The following is a 21,049-nucleotide window of genomic DNA, read 5'->3' on the forward strand; positions in this document are numbered from 1 at the left end:
TGCCTCCCACAGAGCAGGCTAAGTGCTTGGGAAGCCTCACTTCCTTATCCATGTCGCAGGTAGATGTGGGAGAAACATCACCAGGGAGTCGATCCGAGAAGAGTACAGATGTGTAGATGTCACAAGAAACTTGGGACTTGGGACCAAGTTCAGTGTTTATTTTGGCTCCTCCGTATTCCTTCAGAAAGTCCCTTCACTGGATCTGTGGTGTCAGCTCTCTGGAAGTGTCACACTGGCATATACTGTGATGGAGCTTGATTCCTGGGGGCAAAACAGAACAAGTCTGTAGGTGGAGGGACCAGCACTAGGTTCACAGGATACAAATGGAAACAGTGATGCTTAGAAAAAGGAAAGGGTCTCAAGAATCAGGTAACATTGCAGCTTGCTCAGGGTCTGCCACAGCTGGGTATTGCTAGATGTAGCACTCAGCTTCCCAGACTGCCTGCTCGCCCACAGCTCCCTTCAAGCATACGTATGTCATCAGGGAGACTAGGAGACCTGTCCCAGTCATCTGAGGACCTGCACTCAGTTTAGAGAAGCCAAAAGAGTTCTAAATTACTGAGCTTTAAAAAGGGGGGGATTAGTGAGACCCAAAGAGAGAAGAAAGAAGTGGTTCCGGCAAGAGAGGGATGGGGAAGAGATGAAGGTTGTGGGCAAAGACCTCTCACAGGGAGAGGAGATTCAAGAGTCTGAGACAGAAAGAGACAGGAATGAGGGAATTTAGGTGGTTTTGCTGTAAAATGTGAAATATACCGAGTGTTGTGTTTCTTCCCCAAGAAAACATCATTAAAAATCTACATTATTTAAAGCTTTTAAAGTCAGATTTATGTTTTTACTTCCCTTTGGATAGGAGAGTGGTCTGTGAATACACCTCAAGATGAAGACGAGGCATCCTCCCAAGCATTGCTGAGTATGTGTACAGTAGGAGCTTTGAGGAAAATGGGTAAATGTAGGCATTTCTGTGGCCTTTTGATCCTCCATTGTCTCCTAAAATGCTTTATTTAATAGGGTCCAACTAAAGCCAAGATTTTAGCCCAGAATTTACTTCTGTTCGTTTAGTAAAAGGAAAGATTCCTGTCAAGTAAACTTAATCCATGCTGGTCTTGCAATGGGGTAGAACAGGTGGGCCATGTGTCATACTCTCTTCTAGGCTTTACACCTGTGCAGAGTTCTACTCCTAAGTGTTCTGATTAAACAGGGCTGAGTGGAGACTAGGCAAATTTCCCCTGACAATTCTGTTACGCAGCTGGACTTGAGAACTCCTGGATTCAAGGTGTGATTCCTGAACTTAACTGTGCATCAGGATCACCAGGAGGATGCTGTTTTTTAACATGTAGATGCCTGGTTACCCACCATAGACATTCTGATAGAACAGAATCCTGGGTAGAAGGTCCCGGTAACCTTTATTTTTTAACAAATATGCCAGTTGATTCTGATGTGACAGCTCTCAGAGAAAGCCTGGTGAGCAGAGAGTGAGCAGAGACCCCATGTAAGCAGCCATGAGGGGTTTCCCGGAAGCCCTGCAATTGAGGCTGCAGATGCTCCTTGCTACCTGCTTGCAAGGGCCTACGTCCTCCATTTCAGCTCTACACAGGTTCCACCCTTTCCTCTCCTCCACCTATTCCCTCTCTACAGAGAGGAGGCACAGAGCGATGCCTCACCTGGACGGGCTCTGGAACAGGCTCTGTGGCAGCAACGTAAATAGTGGTGCAGGGGTCCTGAGCTGGCAGAGAGTCAGGTTTCTCCTGAACAGACTACAAGGGGAGAAAAGAAAGCAGGAGATTAGCTGAGCAGCAAGTTATTTCCCATTCAACTTTCCCCATGGAGAAGTGTAGCATCAAGAAGTCTTGAGTTAGAAAGCTCCTTGGAGTCATTTGGTCCAGCCTCCTTCCCAGGTGAAAATTCTCCCCCAAATTCCCTGGAACTCAATTCTCTGGGCTTTGCTCAGACTCCCCGAGTGACATCTTGGAGCTCACAGCCTTGTGAGGCAGCCTGCTTCATCATTACCACTTCCCAGATGTTTTAAACATCTTCCTCACAGTGAACTGAAATTGGTGTGGTTCTTACATGGGCAGCTGAAGGGAATAGGATTTTTATAGTATTTTCGTCTCACTCATATCACCCACAACATGAAGTCTTGCTATTCCTCACTCTAATATGGTTTCTCATCAATTCTCTTTCCTGTCCAAATATTGAACTTAATAATAACCACACATGTGCAAGTGTGTTAAAGTTTACCAAGTTCTTCACATATATCTTCCCATTTGTCTCACAACCACTCTATATGTTAAATACTGTTACTCACATTTTACAGATGAAGAGGCTAAAGCCCAGAAAGATTTAGTACTTTCTTGATGTGCACATGCAAGAAGTATCAAAGCCAGGATTTTAACTTAAAATATCTTTTAAATTAAAGCGCATGTATTTTCCATTATACTGTTCTTCTTTGGTTACCCCAACTTATAATGACCTCTCCTTTACCTAAATCCTCAGGTACCTAAAGTCTAATTCACACATTACAGCACTTAACTGTATACTGTATTTAAGACACTCTGATATATTTACACATCACTTCTCCAAACAGACCATCGATTCCTTGAGAAATAGCCTATTTTTTCTTTTCATTCCCCACGAAACAGTGCCAGGCACATAAGAACCTTCCGCTGATGTTTGTTAATGTTACTTAGAATGAATTAAAATCCACAATACCAGGACAAAGTCAGTGTAGGCATAAATTGAGACCCCGTCCCTCTAAGATGGAGACGACATATCTTATGCCTGGAAAGTCACCTTTTCAACATACTTGGGGGCACTGGTGTAGGATAATGCTATTCTCTGCCTTTCCTGGACATAGAACAAGCCTTAAAACTGAAGCACATGGGAGAGAACTTGGAATCTTGTCATCTGATGGAAGAGATAAGGAATTGGAAAACTTTACTGGAGGAAAGAAGATTCAAGGTGGGACATGATCTTTCTCTTCATATATCTGATGGGTTGCCATGTAGAAGAGGAATTACATTTGTTCTGTACAGTCTGTCAGCTTTAAACCAAGGTTGGAATTTTTAGGGTAATATTTTGGTTCAATATAATGAAGAACTTTCTAATAGTAAGAAGTGCTCAAATGTGGGATGAATTACCTTGAGAGGCAGTGAATTTCCCATAACTGGAAGTGCTTGGAGTAGAGCAGGGCTTCTCACACTTCAATGTGAATATGAATTACCTGGAAATCTTGTTAGAAGTCTGGTTCTATTTCAGAAGATCTGGGGTGGCACCTGACTTTTTGCATTTCTAATTAAGTCCCAGGTAATGCTTTTAGTAAAAGGTCCTTTTAGTAAAAAGGCCCTTTTGGTAAAAAGGTCCTTTTAGTAAAAAGGAGCTAGCCAGCACTTTGGAAGTAATGTTGCAGAAGATAATTCAAGGAGTGATTGGGTAAAATTAAAGAAGATCTAAATAAAGGAAAGGATATATCATTTTGTGAATTGAAAGACTCAATAGGAAAACATATATGGTCTTCTGAAATTGATGAATGTAGTTCTAATTAAAATTCCAGCAGGATTTTAAGGAGGATTTTTACAAGCTGAATCTAAAATATATAGATGAAAATGCAAAGGACCAAAAATGGCCAAGAACTTAGAACAAGAACAAGTAAAAAGATTTGTTTTACCAGATATCAAACTTGTAATAAAGCTGCAATCACAGATTTGTTAAGACAGTATGGTTCTGGTGCAATTGCAAAGAAATAAACCAATGGAGCAGAATAGAGAACTTCAAACTGGATCCACACACAGATGGACCCTTGATTTTTTTTTTTTTTTTTTTTTTGCGGTACGTGGGCCTCTCAGTGTTGTGGCCTCTCCCGTTGTGGAGCACAGGCTCTGAACACGCAGGCTCAGCGGCCATGGCTCACGGACCCAGCCGCTCCGCGGCATGTGAGATCTTCCCGTACCAGGGCATGAACCCATGTCCCCTGCATTGGCAGGTGGACTCTCAACCACTGCGCCACCTGGGAAGCCCCTGGACCCTTGATTTATAATGAGGTGGCACTGCAGTGGGGCAAGGAGAGTTTTTAAATATAAATAGTCAATAGGATATCCATATGGAAAAAAATAAAACTTGACCCATCTCACATCACACTCAAAAAATCATTTTCAGGTGCATAGCAGATATAAGTTGAAAAGATAAACCATACAGTTTTTAGAAGATGATAGAAGAATATCTTCATACCTGGGAGTAGAGAAAGATTTCTTAACTGGAATACAAAAAGTGTTATCTTTTTATAACACAAAGGAAGAGATGATGAAATTGTTCTACACTAAAATTGAGAACTTTCCTTTATCAAAATGTATCTTTGAGAAATTGCAAAGGCAGACCACAAGATGGGTGAAGGTATTTGCTAAAATATAACTGCTAAAAATATTTAAAGGCCTTATAATAATCCCACCCAAAACAGACTGAAACACAAGGGAAAATTGGCAAGAGATTTAACAGTCACTTTAAGAAAGAGGATATTCATACAGCCAATAAACATATGAAAAATTGTTCAACTTTCTTAATAATTAGAGGAATGCAAAATAGAACTATAAAAAGACACATCCAAAAGAATGACTAAAATTTAAAAGACCAATAACACCAAGTTTTGATTAGAATGTGTAGCAACTGAAACTCTTGTATGTAGTTGCAAAAAAGTAAATTGGTACACCCACTTTGAAAAACAGTTTGGCCTTATCTAATCAATTTGAGGATATGCATACTCTATGACTTAACAATTCTACCTTTAGATATATCCCCAACTAAAATGTGTGCACATATCTACCAAGAAGCACACATATGAATATGAATAACTGCAATTTTCATAATAGCTTCAGACTGGAAATAACACAAATGTCCATAAGTAGTCAACTGGAAAAATAAACTCTTGTATATGTATACATTGATATTCCGTAAAGCAATGAATATGAATGCATTATATCTAAGCTCAAAGACATACATGAATCCCCTAAAAGGTAATATTGAGCAAAAGAAACCATACACAGGAGGAAAAATGCTAGAAGATTCCATTTTTATAAAGTCCAAAGGAAAAAAAAAAGAGTAAACTATATTTTCAGAAAGTCAGGATAGGGAATCTTTGGGGAGGAGAGAGAAGATAGTGATTATGAGGCACACAAGGAGGTCTTCTGGGGGTGGGGCAATGTTCTGTTCCTTGATCTGGGTGGTAGTTTTATGGTCTTGGAAGACTCAATACTGAAATATATAATTTCTCCTCAAATAGATCTGCAGATTCAATGTAATCCTAATAGGATTTTTCCCCTTTCTGTGATACTTGAGAAGCTGATTCGAAAATACATATGAAAGTACAAAGGGACAAAAATAGCCAAAAACTCTTGAAAAAAAACAAGCTGGGGAGACTTACTTTACTAGGTATCAAGATGAGGTAATTCATTGAGCTGACATTTATACATTGTGCACTTTTTGGTATGGATGTCATACTTTACAGTAAAAAGAGGGATGCCAGCAACATGGGATAGAATAGATAGGGAAGGCACCATGGTTAAGTTGAACCTGATTACCTAAATGTGTATATGCAAAAGAGGTTGCTCTTGGGACTCATATATTTAAATGGAGTTTGGTTCTCAACGGTGGTCATGGCCTGTCTAATAAACCCTCCCGGCCACTAGGGGACAGCAGAAAGAAGGGCTTTGTCCAAGAGTTTATCCCTGGTTATCAGAAATGCATTTACTGTCATCTGATGCAATTTTCCAAGGTGCTAATCAAAGCTGTCTTTACCTTCACATCTTTTACTCAAGAATTTGCCTTCCCCTACACCCTGAATGGCCATATTCTGGCCTATACATCACCTAGAATTGCCTTCATGTCTGAAAAACTATAATATCTTCATATCTAGCCATCATTCTTTAGCCTCCCTCTTACTTCTAACTTATCTGCTCCTCAACTTCATCATGACTCTAGTTTTTTTAAATCCATCTCTTCTGTTTCAGCCCAACCACCACTCTGTCACAGTTTTGCTTTCATCTGCTGCCTACATACCATCTTCCATCTCACCAACCACGCTCTAGACAGAATCCTCAAGATCTTCCTTCCTTGTGCCTTTGATGTTTGCAAACTCTTAAGCTTGGATCAGACCAACATGCCACACAATAGTCTTTCTCAATCTTCCCCTCTCTCCTCAAGCTGGCACCCTTTTCCATAGAGAAGGAAAGAGTTTGATAACAGAGAACCGTAGACTCCTAGAATGCCAGAGCTGGAAGGAGTCATACATCACGTGTTTCTAGCTTCCTTAATTTTTCCTACGAAGAAACAGATGACCAGAAAATTACCCAGTGTTTCCCATTATTTCAAATAATAAATAGTCCCATCTAACACCAAAGTTAATGTCCTTTTAGAGAGCTCTTGTTCTTGACTTCTGCTTTCTTAATTTCCTCTGCTTCAGAACCCATGTAGAACCATGAATGCCAGACATGCAAAGTGAACTGAATGACCAGGGATTCCACGGGAAACAAGAAAGGTCCACCCCAGACAAAGACAGTATAGGACTTACACCTGATTTCTGGACTTGGGCATAGATAGTAAGGCTTTTTGCTTCCATTGTTGGCTGGTAATTGTCTGTTTTACCTGGGGAAAAGAAACCATAGTGGTTATCTTCCTCTGGTCCCCAGCATGAACTCTCTGCTCAGACCCGTCTGGTCTTTACCCTCCATTGCACACCCACCTTCCCCAGAAGTACCACAGGAACAAAGCACTGAGTCCCAAACCCCGTGCACATTTGTCATATGACACCAGGTTAGTTACTTAATCTCTCTTGGCCTATTTCCCTATCTGTAAAATGGGATTGAAATACCTGCCTCACAGGGCTGTTGTGATGATTACATGAGATATTACTTGTAAAGTGTATAGAACAGTGCCTGGCACATAGTGTTAGGTGTAATTGTTAGGTGTAATTGATATGCCATTCAATTATTTTGATCTCTATTGTTTGATGTGCATATCTGATCTCCTAATAGAATTCTAAGTTCTTTAGGGGCAGGGCAAGTTATTTATACCTCTTTTGAATTCTTCAGCTCATAGCATGTTGTTTCATTCACAGCTTTCTCACCTCCCTGTTTCTGGGGGACTTGGTGTATGTGTAGGTGGAAGAGGTGTAAGAGGGATGATCTTCCTGGGACTATTTGGAATAAAGCTGCAATGTCAGTCTAGTGCCTACCATCTTTTTTTGCTCAGAGCCTAGGGTCTCTGGAAATTAATATGTTGTAGAACATTTAAATTTTTAACCAGTTTTTAAATTTTTTCTTTTTAAATTATAGGAATAATTCATTCTTGTTACAAAAATTTAAATAATAGAGAGTAAAAAGTATGTCCTCCTTCCCCCATTAACCAGTACAATTTCATTCTTAGAAATAATTGCTTTTAACAGGTTGATGTATATCCTTCCAGATCAGCTCTGTACAATAGAACATCACCTTTGATGATGGAAATGTTCCATATTTGCAGTCTACTATGGTAGCTGCAAGCCACAAGTCACTACTGAGCACTTGAACTGTGGCTAATGCAACCGAGAAACTGAATTTTAAATTGTTTTTAACTCTATGAAGAAGAATGTATATATATGTATAACTGAATCACTTTGCTGTACAGCAGAAATTAACACATGTTAAATCAACTAAATTTCAATAAAAATTTTTAAAATTGTGTTTAATTCTAATTAATTTAAATTTAAACAGCCACATGTGGCTGATGACTGCCATATTAGATGGTACAGTTCTGGACACTTGCTATACTTATACAGATATTTCTTCTGCAAATACAGTCATTCCATACACTTCTCTGTAACTTGACCCTTTCACTTAAAATGTGTTGAGGACATTTTTCATGCTAGTGCAGTAGACCTATCTCATTCTTTCTAATGTTTTGTGGTATTCTTTGGATATATCATGTAGCAGTGAGAAGGATGGAGGGTAAAAAACAGACGGGAGCAGGGAGGCCTGTTTTGGGACTATTGCAAAGTCCAGGCAAAAGCAATGGAGACTTGATTCAGAGGAAATCACATGAAGCCTTTAGGGTAGACTTATTTTAACACCAATTAATTTATTCTCTTAAAAACCTAGGAGCATGTCTCTGAGGGAATAGCACTTAGGAGAGGTATATTTTTATTTGGAAGGGAAAGGCCTTGTATGTATGTACGTGATGAAGGTGGTGGAAGGTGCTGCATGAGGGTGTGACACTTAGGAAGGAAATGATGGGCAGCCGCTGGGAAGCTTAAAGAATTCAAAGCCAACATATGGTTTTCATGTGCCTGTGTGGGCATGGAGTACCTGCCTGGTGGTTCCTACTTCACTTTTTTGGTCAGGGTTGATAACTGGCTGAGGATGCATGTGTGGGGGGTGTATAGGGAGGGAGGATAGGGTTTGGGGTGATCAGAGGAGATAACAGAGGGGGCACAAGTTAGTTCTGTGAAATACATCCTTCGGTTCAAAGCCATGAAAGTTTGCACAGTTAGAAACCCCCACTCAGCACTGTCTTAGGTGTTGTAGGGGAACAAATAGTGTAGAGAACAGACCTCGGTCCTTAAGGACTTTCAGTCTTTCAGGTCAGCTCAGGCTGAAAATTACAATTGAGGGGACAGTCCTAAATGGTCAGAGAGATGGAAAAGTCAAGGCTGAATGTTGCTTCTCAAAAAGACCGCTGGATCAAGATAATTCAGTCTCATGTTTTTTTCCCCAATGCAGGAACAGGTTTTCAGGAGCCAGCTCAGCTCTAGTCACTGAGGCCTTAGGATCTAATGAAAAAGGTCTTGACCTTAGAATTGGGGTATCCACCTTCTAGCCCTCATTAGCTGTGTGGCATTGGACAACATGTCATCTCAATGAGTCTCTTCTCTTACCATAACTGTAAAATGAAGGCATAGTCGGTCTAATATCCTTTTCAGCTCTCATCTGAGGCATAAAGTTGTCTTATGTTACCCTATCCTCAAGTACTTTAAATCTGTTCTAGGTGCTCTTCCCAGATCCTTCCAGTGCTGCCCTCTGCTGGCAATAGGGATTAAATATTGATGCCTACATTAAGAGATCAGTCTTTCTGTGTGTGTGTGTGTGTGTGTGTGTGTGTGTGTGTATCTATCCATCTATTTATCCATCTCTCATCCATCATCTATCCATGGAAGCCATCGTGTTCAGTGCTTTCAGTGTATTGACTTACGGATCCCCACAACAATACCATGATGTACATATTATCCCCATTTTGCAAATTTGTTTGCATTTCGTTTGATCACAGAGCTTGTCAGTGGCAAAGTCTGCATTTGAATGCTAAAAATCTATGTTCTTATCTAGTGTATCCTGGACACGAAATTTCCAGAGAGTCCATTTGAAAACCTTCAGAGTCAGGCTGCATTCTGGCGGTGGCACCATTAGAAGTTGGCAACAGAATCTCTTGAGCAAAGTCTTATGGGGGTACAGCAATTAAGTATAAGCTTTTCCCACAGACTTAAGGCAGGGTTTTGTATGTTCCTGGCTTACAAGGAATACACGGTGATTAGAAACAAGGATGGGGACATGTGCTGGGAAAAGTAGTAGAGAATTGTAGTGGGGCGGGAAACACTATTCCCTTCAGAGACAACCATGTGATGAGCAGGATGTAGTCGAGAAAAGAGCGGGGGTTAGGATCCCAGGACCTTCACTAGCTGGGTTAATGCAGGTATGTTAATCTCAGTTTTCTCATCACTGGTATTTCACTGATTCCTTATTGTCTAAGACAAATGTGGTTGCCCTGGCCTATCCCCATAGACTATCATCATGATTTCTGTCTGCATTGCTGCACTCCCCCCACTCCTCCCCAGCTACCTCTTAGATGGAGGAAATGAGACAAAGTAGGTGGCTTGCTATGACCTAGATTTTTTTACATAAGCAAAACCAACATCAGAGTGCTGAGACAGGGCTTTTCCAAGAAGGTTATATGTGGAGAACACTGATCTACTTGAGAATGAGATTGGCCATCAGATCTGTGGTGTGAGGATCAAGTTCTATTCTCCCCATGGGAAGACCAGCCCAGGAATCTGTCCTGATCATGGGGCAGGACCTTCTGATGCTAATGTGGGTGGGTGGTGGGTAGTGTGGCTGAGGGGAGCACACTGCCCAGGATATTAAATCATAGGACAACTTGGAGGGGAGGCCAGGAGACACTAACTCTAGGCATTGAAACTGCAAGGGAGTAATTGGGCCCTAATGGTTTCAGTCTACCCTGGTTAACTTTCCATAACTATTTAGTTTGGCTTTAAGTGACCTCATGAATTGCACACTTGTCCAAGGTGAATCAGAATTTGTGCTAAAAAGGTAGTAAAGTGTGTTCTTTCTGCTGTCTTCTGATAACCTGTGGGCCTTCCTAGAGGAACATGCCTTGGTAGTTGGGACACATAGCTGCAGTTCTGATTCCCTCACCAATCAGCTGGGTGACTTTGCAGGAGTCAGTCTCTCTGTGCCTTGGTTACCCCATTGCTAAGTCACATAGAAACAACTATACCCTCCTTTTCTCAGAGGGATATTGTAAGCATAAAAAGAAATTATAGAGACTTCCCTGGTGGCACAGTGGTTAAGAATCCACCCGCCAAGGCAGGGGACATGGGTTCGAGCCCTGATCTGGGAAGATCCCACATGCCGTGGAGCAACTAAGCCTGCGTGCCACAACTACTGAGCCTGCACTCTAGAGACCGTGAGCCACACTGCTGAAGCCCGCACGCCTAGAGCCTGTGCTCCGCAAGAAGAAAAGCCACTGCAATGAGAAGCCCGCACATCGCAACGAAGAGTAACCCTCGCTCGCCGCAACTAGAGAAAGCCCGTGCACCGCAACGAAGACCCAACGGAGCCAAACATAAATAAAATAATTAATTTTAAAAAAAAGAAATTATAGAAAGGTTTCAACCCTTGGGTAAAAGCATCCTTTTTATTATTAGTCAGTAGTTATAACTTTTCTGTTGAACAATATTCAAGGGTCCTCTGTATTCTGCTCCTAGTGAATATTTTAAGCTTCTTATCTGGATCCCTTCAGCATCCTGTACACACCTCTGCTGCAGTGTTAGTCATGCATACTGAATTTAAATTATCTGGGTCATGTCTCCCATGTTAAATACCTGTGGTTCATCTATCTTTTTATCCTCACAGACTAGTGTGCTGGGATCAAGCAAGACGTTGAATGAAACTGAATTGAACAAGATCCCAGAATATGTTTATGTAAGTGTTTTTGCAAAGGCGTTCCCTGCAGAAAAGCCACAGTGGTGAGAGCAAGTGCTTGTGGGGAGAGGTCACCTGCTTACCACAGGGAGTCTGATAAGAATCTATTGCCACCTACCTCTTCTTCTCAACAGTAGTATTACCACTTGCAGAATCATGATGACACCAACGATGGCCCCTAAGAAGAGCCCAGCATACAGTGCCCATTGTCTTGATTCTGAAAAAAAAGTCAAAGGGCAGTCTCAAAAGTGCTGTGAGTTTAAAAACATCCCATGCAGAAGTGGGGAGACCTAGCCTCATGTTTTCTGTCTACGTTCTTTCTCAAGGGAGACATTCGATCTTATGGTTTTGGAGATCAGCTTTAGACCACTGAAGAGTTCCAGATCTGTTTTCTTATCCCGATTTCTCTCACTACTATTGACTTTCATACTCCTAATTTCTTTAAAGATTCTTCTATTCAAATGTTTTATTTTTCACTTCACTTTAGTCAGTTTACCACATGACTAAAATTAAACTTATCTTTGCTTTTTCTAAGTCAACTTTTCTGCTCAGTTTCTCTGTTTTTAAATTTCTAATGTGTCCTGTATCCATTTTGGTAGAAAGTGCATGATGGCTGCATGTGCTGTCCCCATACTCTCACACCATTCTCATGAGACACTGGGAGGAGGGAGGATCTACTTATGTTTTTTTAAAAATAAACATAATAGTGCTATTATTGTCCTTCCATGCAAATAACTGTATTGAACCCACTAGACCAGAACTGAAAGAAAGGCATGTAGTTTTCCTCTGAATCAGTCCTGTGTTTAATATTAGCACTAGAGTACATCACCCAGGCTAAAAATCAGAGAGTCAATTTTCATTGTTTTTTCTTCTTTGCTCCTTTTACCAAATCCTTCTGAATCAGGAGCAGCACTTTGGAAGACAGTGGACGAGACCCCTTACCCCAGTAAATAAGACGTTTAGCTCAATAAGATAATAACAGACAACTATTGAGCATTTACAACGGGCCAGGCATTTTTTTTTAGTGTATCTTGTTTAGTGGTGTATTTAATCCTCACAAAAATCCTGTGAGGTAGATACTCTTATTACTCCCATTTTATGGATAAGGAAGCTGGCACAGAGATCCTCAAGAACTAGAGGTTGGTCTAGGAGTAGAAACATGGCTGAATACTGAAGACAGACTTCTTGGAGAGTCAGGGAGACTTATGGGCTTGGGGTAAGTTACACCAGGATAATTAACGGTGGGGGACAACCTGAAGCACCACTAGGGTTCTAAGTAATAGCATGTACGTTCTAAATAGAATAATACCAGGAGGTAACATTAATGTGTAAGGGTAACTTATAAGGATGGTTGTGGAATCAGCCTGCTTGTTGTTGAACTTATGATGGATTTGTTGGGAAGAAACTGAAAGGAAGAAATAGGTAGGGTACAAAGGGGTAGAGTGCTTGCAGACACAATTCAGATGTTTACAGAGTTGACCAAAGATACAGACTGAAGTCTCAACAACTTGATGAAATGCACCCCACCAAGATCCAAGTGGGCCTTCAGCCTGATAGATAACCAGAAGTTGCCTCCTGGGTTTGAAAATATTCTCTTTTTCTTTCTAGGTGTTTCACATATCGTCATCCCAGGGAGTCTCACTGAACTGGTTTTGTAAAGATCTTGACGATAGAGTCTCTTCCCAGAATTAAACATGTTTTAACGCTGTCAGATACCAACTTTGGCAGTCTTTTGACCCCTGATCAAAAAAGCTAGGGGGCCAGCAGAGAGTTGTAGTAAGACTCCTGAATTTATATAAAGCATGAAATATGACCACAAAATCACTGCTGAGGCTGGAATTGCCCTGTGAGCAGCTGTACCCTGAGTAACCACTCTGAATGGCTTATGGTTGCTGAGAACTCACTTCACAGGGCTGTGTGTGTGTGTGTGTGTGTGTGTGTGTGTGTGTGTGTGTTTTGTCCAAGAAACAGTGAGAGACTGATTATTCAGATTGGTGTTGCCAACACCAGAAACCCATGGAGAAAGCTTTCAGATCCTAAGATAAAGAAGCAGAGCCAGAAGCCTAAGTACCACCAGGTTTCATCAGCCCATGGAACTGACCCAGCAAATAGTTATAGTAGCACTTAGTATTTCAAGACTATTTCCTCTTTTTTCTTCCTTCATGTATTTTGAGACCTTCTAAAACAACGGTTAATTTAAGAACAAACACTGCAACTATTTAAGTCATTTAAAAAAATACTAGTTCTCTCAAATTTCATTCAGATAAAAATAAAATAAAACCAACAAGGTGGTGCATCTAAAACTAGAAAACAGCAAAATAAATAAATACATAGATACATCCATAAAATAAAATTAGGAAATAGCAGATGACATAGTGCATCTGTAACACTTCTGCCAAGTGAAACTTTTTCCTGTTGCTGACAGCTCAGCTGCCCACCTACTCACATAAACTAAAAACAATGGGGACATATTACTAACCCAGAGGACACAATAACACCAGCCCTCTCTTTCTTTTCAGGGTCTCAGGGGGATGAAAGCTATCTGTTCCACTTGTCCTATGACATACATGTCCAGCTTCGGCCAGTCCAGCCAGACCTGAGAGGCAACCTGGCCACAGTCCTGAAAGATATTTCAGAAGTCCAAGTTTTCTCCTAGTGTTTGGATACAAAGTAATATGAATCTACTGGAGGATTTAAGTTACAGGACCATAGACTTTTGTAACCTTAGAGGAACTGTAGTGCTTATCTCACCCAGCTCACTAATTTTATGTTGAGGAAACTGAGACTCAGACAAGTGTACCTAGAGTCACAGAAGAAGGTGATGGTCAAGCCAGGTGACATAAGACCTGCAGAATTTATAGTTTGTGTTTTAGACTGTGGTGGTGAGGCCTCCACATGGAAAGCAGCAGAAGGCTGGGATGCCTGGGAGACCTCGTGAGTCAAAAGCCCTCTGAGGTGCCAACTAGTCCCTTAACCATCTTCTATCCAACACCTGTGCATGTGCTCGGTCCTCTATTCTCCCTCCTGCTACACCTTCAGCGGTCCACCCCCCCCAACCCTACTGCCGAGTCCTGACCCCCCAGGCCAATCTTACATCCTCTGTGTTACTTTTCCTGACCATTCCAGCTCCCATTCTTCCCTCCCCCTTGGACTCTGAAGCACCTTGGTTTATGTCCTACATCTTTGAATTATGTCTGCTGTGGAGACTATTTTCAGTGAGGGCATTTGGAGCCAAACAGATGGATTCAAATTCTGGGTCTACCACTTGATAGCTCTGTGACCTCAGATAGGCTGCTCCTACTCTCCGGGGCCCCTGTTTCCTCATCTGCAAAATGAACATAAAAATAGTCAGTTCACAGAGTTGTTCTGATGAACCAATGAAATAATGTATGGAAAGTGCTCAGAGCAATGTCTGAAATCCAGCATGTGGTGAATAAATGTCAACTCCACTTGCCTCAATTCTCTAACTAGCTGCTAGGGTCTTGGAGGCCAGAGACCACCTCTTTACTTCTTTTGCATCTCTCTTACTACTTGACACATAGAGGTCCTTGGTAAATTCTTGCTGGTTGATTATAAGGACAAGGAGATAGGTTTGATCTCAAGTCCAGAGTGGTCCCTGAACATCAGTGAAGGATGGATGCTTCAGCACCATCATGCCATTTGCTTATGACTTAATTTCTCTATCTGTCTACCAGGTCCAAATATTTCTACACTTGGTGCTCATCTTTTTGGTGCTCTTATTCAATTATGATATGTATATGGAAACTAAATGTCAGAGACTCTAGGCTGTCAGGAATTTGGGTAAATATGGACAAAATGCTACTTTTTCAGCTTGGTGGGGTCAGGCTGCCCATGATTTCTGTAATTTCTAGGAATAATTTCCTCATGGTTCTCTAAGTTTTCTCTCCTGCAGCTCTACTTGTTCTAGTCTCTGCTGTCCTGGGTGCAAGGTTCAGTGCCTTCATCAGTTTCTACAAAAAACAAAACAAAACAAAACAAAAAAGCCTACACTAAGAATTTTGTGGGTTCAAATCCTCTAGTGTAGATTTGAAAGGTCACAAGGAGCAGATTCCATCATGAACCAGGCAGCTTCCCACCATCTGACAGGCTCAGACCCTCTCTCTCTCTTCCTATATCTGCACAAGCAACATCTTCTGCCATTATAATACAGAACTATCTAAACTACAGCTGGATTCGTTGGGGAAGGGGTCTCACCTTCTGCAGTCTAGCATTTATGAAGCTACTATCCTAAACAAACTCTGTTCCCTTCCAAAGAGGAATTCTAGTAGTAATTTCCTTAATATGATCATATTTTTCTACCTAGTAGCTTCTGAGTCCTATCTAGATTGTAAACTCCTTGAAGGTAGATGCTGTACCTTATGCTTCATATGCATTACCCTTCCCACATGACACAGTGTAGGGCAGGAGGGCACTCAGTATACCGGTGATGGACTAAGTTAATTTAGAGGCAATAGAATGAAGCTTAGAGAATTCTGTCATGTACGTTTTGTTAAGAATTATCAGAGCACTAGGTATGAGAAAGTCTGGGAAGGAATGCAGAGTCACCTTCTGAATGGCCCAAGGCAGGAGTAGAAGGGAACAAGCAATGACCTACTTGGCATGTGCATTATTATAACAAAATGGAACCAGGAAGAAGGTGTGCATCTGTGCTCTCAGCAGCATCTGTGTTCCTATTTCAAACCACCATTTCCTGTGGCAGAATCTCCAGCTCTCCTTCTTTTTGCTCAGTCATGTAGTGAGGCCCCTCAGGATGGCAATGCTCAAAAATCAGGCCAATATTGTTCTGGGGTCCACAGGTCCCATTTTTCATCCACAAAAAATGTTATCTTAACATTCTTAAACAGGAGGTTTGGGACTTTTTCTCCTGTGGAGCCTCTTAGAGGTAGCTGAACAGGCTGGTTGAGAACTCCAGTACATTTTATGAAGAGTTCTTTGCACAAGTCTCCACCCCTGGTCTTCTATTAGATTGGCTGTGGCTTAAACCTGATAACTTGGCATGTAGACATGCCTCCAAGGAAAATGCTGAAGGGCCTTTTTTATCTCTGAAAGTCTGCTGCCACAGAAGCACAAAAGCTCCTCTCTCTCAAGTCCCCAAACCTTTATTCTTTAAGGCAGGTAAAGAAGAAAATAAAAAGAATCTGAGAAACAAATGTAGCTCACCCCAGGAGATACTGAGATGCTAATGTAACCGTCTGAGAGTGCCAGATCTCTTTCCTGCCTTTCATGTGGTTCTGTCAGAAAGGCCGCCTGCCTGGAGCACATCAACTTGAAGAAGTCAACCATCTTCAAGAGACATCTTTTTGTTGGTGGAAGTTTCCTCTCAGAATTGTTAGTGGGGGAAGGGTGGTCTTAAACCATACCATACACTAATTTAAGATCTGGGACCAACCAGGTAAAAATTATTACAGAGTTCACAGCTTCCAAAAAAATCCCTTACAACTGCCTATCCCACCCAGCACTGTGTTGCAGGGGCTACTAGGTGTGCCTCCAGGGGCATTTTAATTCTCCCACGACAATGCAAGTCTTGTCCAGTCACATGGCTGCCCAGCTAAGGATTACATTTCTCAGCAACCTGTGTAGCAGGTGTGGCCATGTGACAAGGCTCTGGTCCAAGGGAAGTGTCCAAGTTCCATCCTTCCAAGATTGTTGCCATGCTTCCTGGATTGGGAGTACCAGGGAGAGGGACCTGCTCTGTGCATGGAACAGCTAGGTGACTCTGTAACAATGGGAGCTCCCTTTTGATGAAATGGCCTTGTTAGAAAGGGGGAGCCCCCAGAACACACTGGCAGGTGTCAGCTTTTCCTTCCACTGAGCTAACCCAGACGTGCTGAGCCAACTTTTTGCTAATCTGCAGAAAGGGGTCCTCTTTTCAAGATGAGCTTCCAGGGGTATTCCCTTTGAGTTGGGCTATTTAAGGTTTAGTATTACTCATTCTTGCACAGAGAGAACTATTTCAGAACATGGTCATGAAGGACAGCAGCATGTCACACACTGTCAAGTGCTGACCCACATCGACATGCGCTGCATGACCTAGGAGAATGCTTGGTAGCACCCTTGGAAATGGACTTTGCAGTAAAGAGGCATCATAACAATAGACATGAAGGTGTTTCTTGCTGTAAAACACTGAGATAGCAGTTGGAATAACGATTTATATATGATGGAGAGCCTAGACAGTTGTTAGAAAGAAAAGATTTTGAGGAACAGGGAACTCCCTGGCAGTCCAGTTGTTAAGGTTCCACGCTTCCACTGCAGGGGGCCCTAGTTCCATCCCTGGTTGGAGAACTAGGATCCCACAAGCCACGCAGTGTGGCCAAAAAAATGAATGAATAAATAAATAAAATAAAAATAGATTTACCTTTAAAAAGAAAGAAAAGATTTTGAGGAAGAAATATGTTCTTTTGCGGTTTAGTTTGAGTCCTGATGAGAAGCAGTGCTGACATCATGTCTCATTTGCTCTCATCACATCATTAACCACTTTGAGTTTTTCATTAACGAAATTGAAAAATCTTAAAATCACTGTCCTCATTATAGATGGTGAAGTGACCTCTCATAAACCCTCACACTCCACCACTTCAGCCCAAGGCTGGGGTTTCCCTTGAATGGAGTCTTTGTTAAACAAACAGCCACTGCTCTGGTTCAGGCCTCATCATCTCTTGATGGGTGTCTGAAATAATGGGCCCTCCTCATAACTAGTTTCTCTTTATTCTGTTTCTTCCCCACCCCAATTTATTCTCCACACCACTGAATTTTCTCTCTGAAAGGCAAAGCTGATCTTGTTACTCCTCTACCTAAAACTATCTATTAGTTCCCATCAGGATTCTATAGGATAATACAGAACAAGTCCCAGTTATATCTACCTTTTCCTTTTCCTGGAATGTCTTTCTTTTATCTGCTTGGGTAATTTCTACTTGTTCTTCAAAACTTTGTTTATGTCACATCCTCTGTGATGTTCTTTCTGATTCCCTGAGATAGTGTCAATCATTCCCTCCTCTTGGTTAACTTGCACATACTTCTGTTTTGCACCTGTTGCACTACCAGACCTGAGATAGTTATTTATAGAACTATTCCTTCCTTAAGGGCAAGGACTGTGTCTTTTTTTGTCTTTGTGTTCTCAGCACCTAACACAATGTTGGAACATAGTAGAACTCAGTAAACTCAGTAAACTCAGTAAACTCAGAACATAGAACTCAGTAAATGTTTTGTCAAACTAAGCACAGTATTTTAAAAATTAGTGACATTCATTTGCAAACACAAATCAATGAACTAACAAAACTCTGTTTTTCATATTTAGGCAACCTGGTATACTGCAAACGGCATGCCACAAACTAGCTGTGTGATTTGTTTCTGACATGCTGTGGTTCCCCATCCCTGGAGGCAGGGGAGGGGATCTTTACTTGTGTTACGGGTTGAATGTGTTTCCCCAAAAATTCATATGTTGAAGTCCTTAGAATGTGACCTTATTTGGAGACTGGGCCTTTACAGAGGTAATCAAGTTAAAATGAGGTCATTAGGGTGAACCCAAATCTAGTCTTACTGGTGTCCTTATAAGAAGAAGAAACCTGGACACGCTAAGAGACATTACGGATGAGCATGCCCAGAGGAAAGACTGTGTGAAGACACAACAAGAAGGTAGACATCTATAAGCCAAGGAGAGAGCCCTCAGGAAAAATTCAACCCTGCCAGCACTTTGATCTTGGACTTCTAGCCTCCAGAACTTGTGAAAATAAATTTCTGTTATTTAAGCCACTTCGTCTGTGGTGTTTTGTTATGGCAACCCTAGCAAACTAAGTACAGGTGGGTCCTAATCCAACATGACTGGTGTCATTATAATAAGGGGAAATTTGGACAGATATACACATAGAGGGAAGACAACGTGAAAAGACAAAATGAGAAGACAGCTATCTACAAGACAAGGAGAGAGGCCTGGAACAGATCTTTCCCTCACAGCCCTCATAAGGAACCAACCCTGCCGACACCTTAATTTTGGACTTCTAGCCTCCAGAACTGTGAGACAATAAATTTTGGTTATATAAGCCACTCAGTTTATGGCATCTTTTTACAACACCCCTAGCAAACTAATATACCTTGGTAACGCTTTATTAGCATTTCTTATTCAGGTACATACAAACTGAATCATAGAATATTTACTCTGGAAAGAATGTCACTAGTTCACCATTTTCATTTCACATATAATGAAACAGAGGCCCAAGAAAGTGCAGTGGCTGCTGGGTATTTCTCTTAATGCCTGAGCTGAGGTCCTGACAGGCTTCCCCATGGTGCCATGCTTCCGCTTCTTCTTGTCCTTCCCCATCTCACAAAAGCTTGCTCCATAGCCAGTAAATCTGGTCACACTAGGGCATACTTGGTCCTCAAAGTGACTTAGATGGGTAACAGCATCTTTACATGTTTTTTTTTTTAAGAGTACTTTAAAAAAATTTTTTTTTTTTAGTTTTTGGCTGCACTGCATGGCATGCGGGATCTTAGTTCCCTGATCAGGGATCAAACTTGCACCTCCAGCGGTGGAAGCACAGAGTCTTAACCACTGGACCACCAGGGAAGTACCTTTACATGTTTCTTTCTTTTTAAAAAAAATTAATTAATTAATTAATTAATTTTTGACTGCGTTGGGTCTTCGTTGCTGTGCGCAGGTTTTCTCTAGTTGTGGTGAGCGGGGGCTACTCTTTGTTGCGGTGCGCGGGCTTCTCATTGCGGTGGCTTCTCTTGTTGCGGAGCACAGGCTCTAGAGCACAGGCTCAGTAGTTGTGGAGCATGGGCTTAGTTGCTCCACAGCATGTGGGATCTTCCCGGACCAGGGCTTGAACCCATATCACCTGCGTTAGCAGGCAGATTCTTAACAACTGCACCACCAGGGAGTCCCTATATGTTTCTTAAGAATGTCCTGAGCTAAGTGCCCCTAGCCGAAGCTTTATGGCCAAGACTTTGGAAAACATTGATTAAATTCTCATTAAACTATATTGAGGAGCATGAAGAAAATTATTCCTCTTTTCTGAGGTGGGTCAGGGTAAAACATTTGGCTCCCTGTCTTTACTCTAAGAGGGTTGCTACGACCAGAGAAGGCTGTGCAGGGGTAAGGGCTACTACTTCCTCAGCACTGAGGGAAAAACACACATTTTTATTATGATTTATAAGGCGTTTAAAAAGTGTATTATCTGTTCCACTAGTACCTATGAGGATTTCAGAATCAGACAACTCAGCTCTGCCCCTTGCTCTGTGTATGACATTTCCATATCTTTCTTTCCTCATCTGTAAGGTGGGGATACTAATACTATTTGGTTGCTGGGAGGATTAAATGAGATGCCACATATTGACACATAGTAAACAATTAAGACCTTTTAGCCGTTATTATTTTAGATAAAGAATCTAAGTCTTAGACAGGTTAAGTGGCTTATCCTTGTGAGTAAAAAGGGTAATATTGGATCTAGGACAACTGGGGCCACATTCTGTAAACTCCGCACTCATGCAAGACTGCTTTCTTGATCCCACCAGCACGTTCTGAATAGCTGTGGTCAGAGAGAGAGGTCTGAACTGGAGGAGGAGCCTGTGAATGTGCCTTGTGTGCAAGGTGGGCAAGCAGGCAGACACACTGAGTGGGTGGACAGGTGGCCAACTCTGCCATGAATGGCTGGGGGAGGAAACAGGCAGTTGGTTAGGCTCACCAACGAACTCTCAGATGCAGAGACCAGGTAGATTTTCCCAGCATTCCCTCTGGAATACCTCAGGGGAGTCGCTGACTGGACATGCTATGCTGAAGGGCATGACCTGGCTGCATTCCC

At 41.7% G+C, this 21,049-nt stretch overlaps 1 protein-coding gene across 1 annotated transcript in view; it reads right to left on the minus strand.

The window, feature by feature from the left end:
• Positions 1 to 210: 210 nt before the first annotated feature.
• The window catches only part of SLAMF1 (signaling lymphocytic activation molecule family member 1), a gene marked incomplete at its 3' end in the record, with an annotated part of 32,795 nt that continues 11,956 nt past the window's right edge, over positions 211 to 21,049 (minus strand). The window contains exons 4-7 of the mRNA XM_079728498.1: positions 11,353 to 11,451; positions 6,557 to 6,630; positions 1,662 to 1,754; positions 211 to 261 (exon numbers count right to left, since the gene is read on the minus strand). Of these exons, the coding sequence (XP_079584624.1) occupies positions 211 to 261; positions 1,662 to 1,754; positions 6,557 to 6,630; positions 11,353 to 11,451 (317 nt within the window). The remainder of the gene's footprint in view (positions 262 to 1,661; positions 1,755 to 6,556; positions 6,631 to 11,352; positions 11,452 to 21,049) is intronic.

The sequence above is a fragment of the Hyperoodon ampullatus genome (assembly GCF_949752795.1).
Source record: "Hyperoodon ampullatus genome assembly, chromosome: 2".
Taxonomy (NCBI): Eukaryota; Metazoa; Chordata; class Mammalia; order Artiodactyla; family Ziphiidae; genus Hyperoodon; species Hyperoodon ampullatus.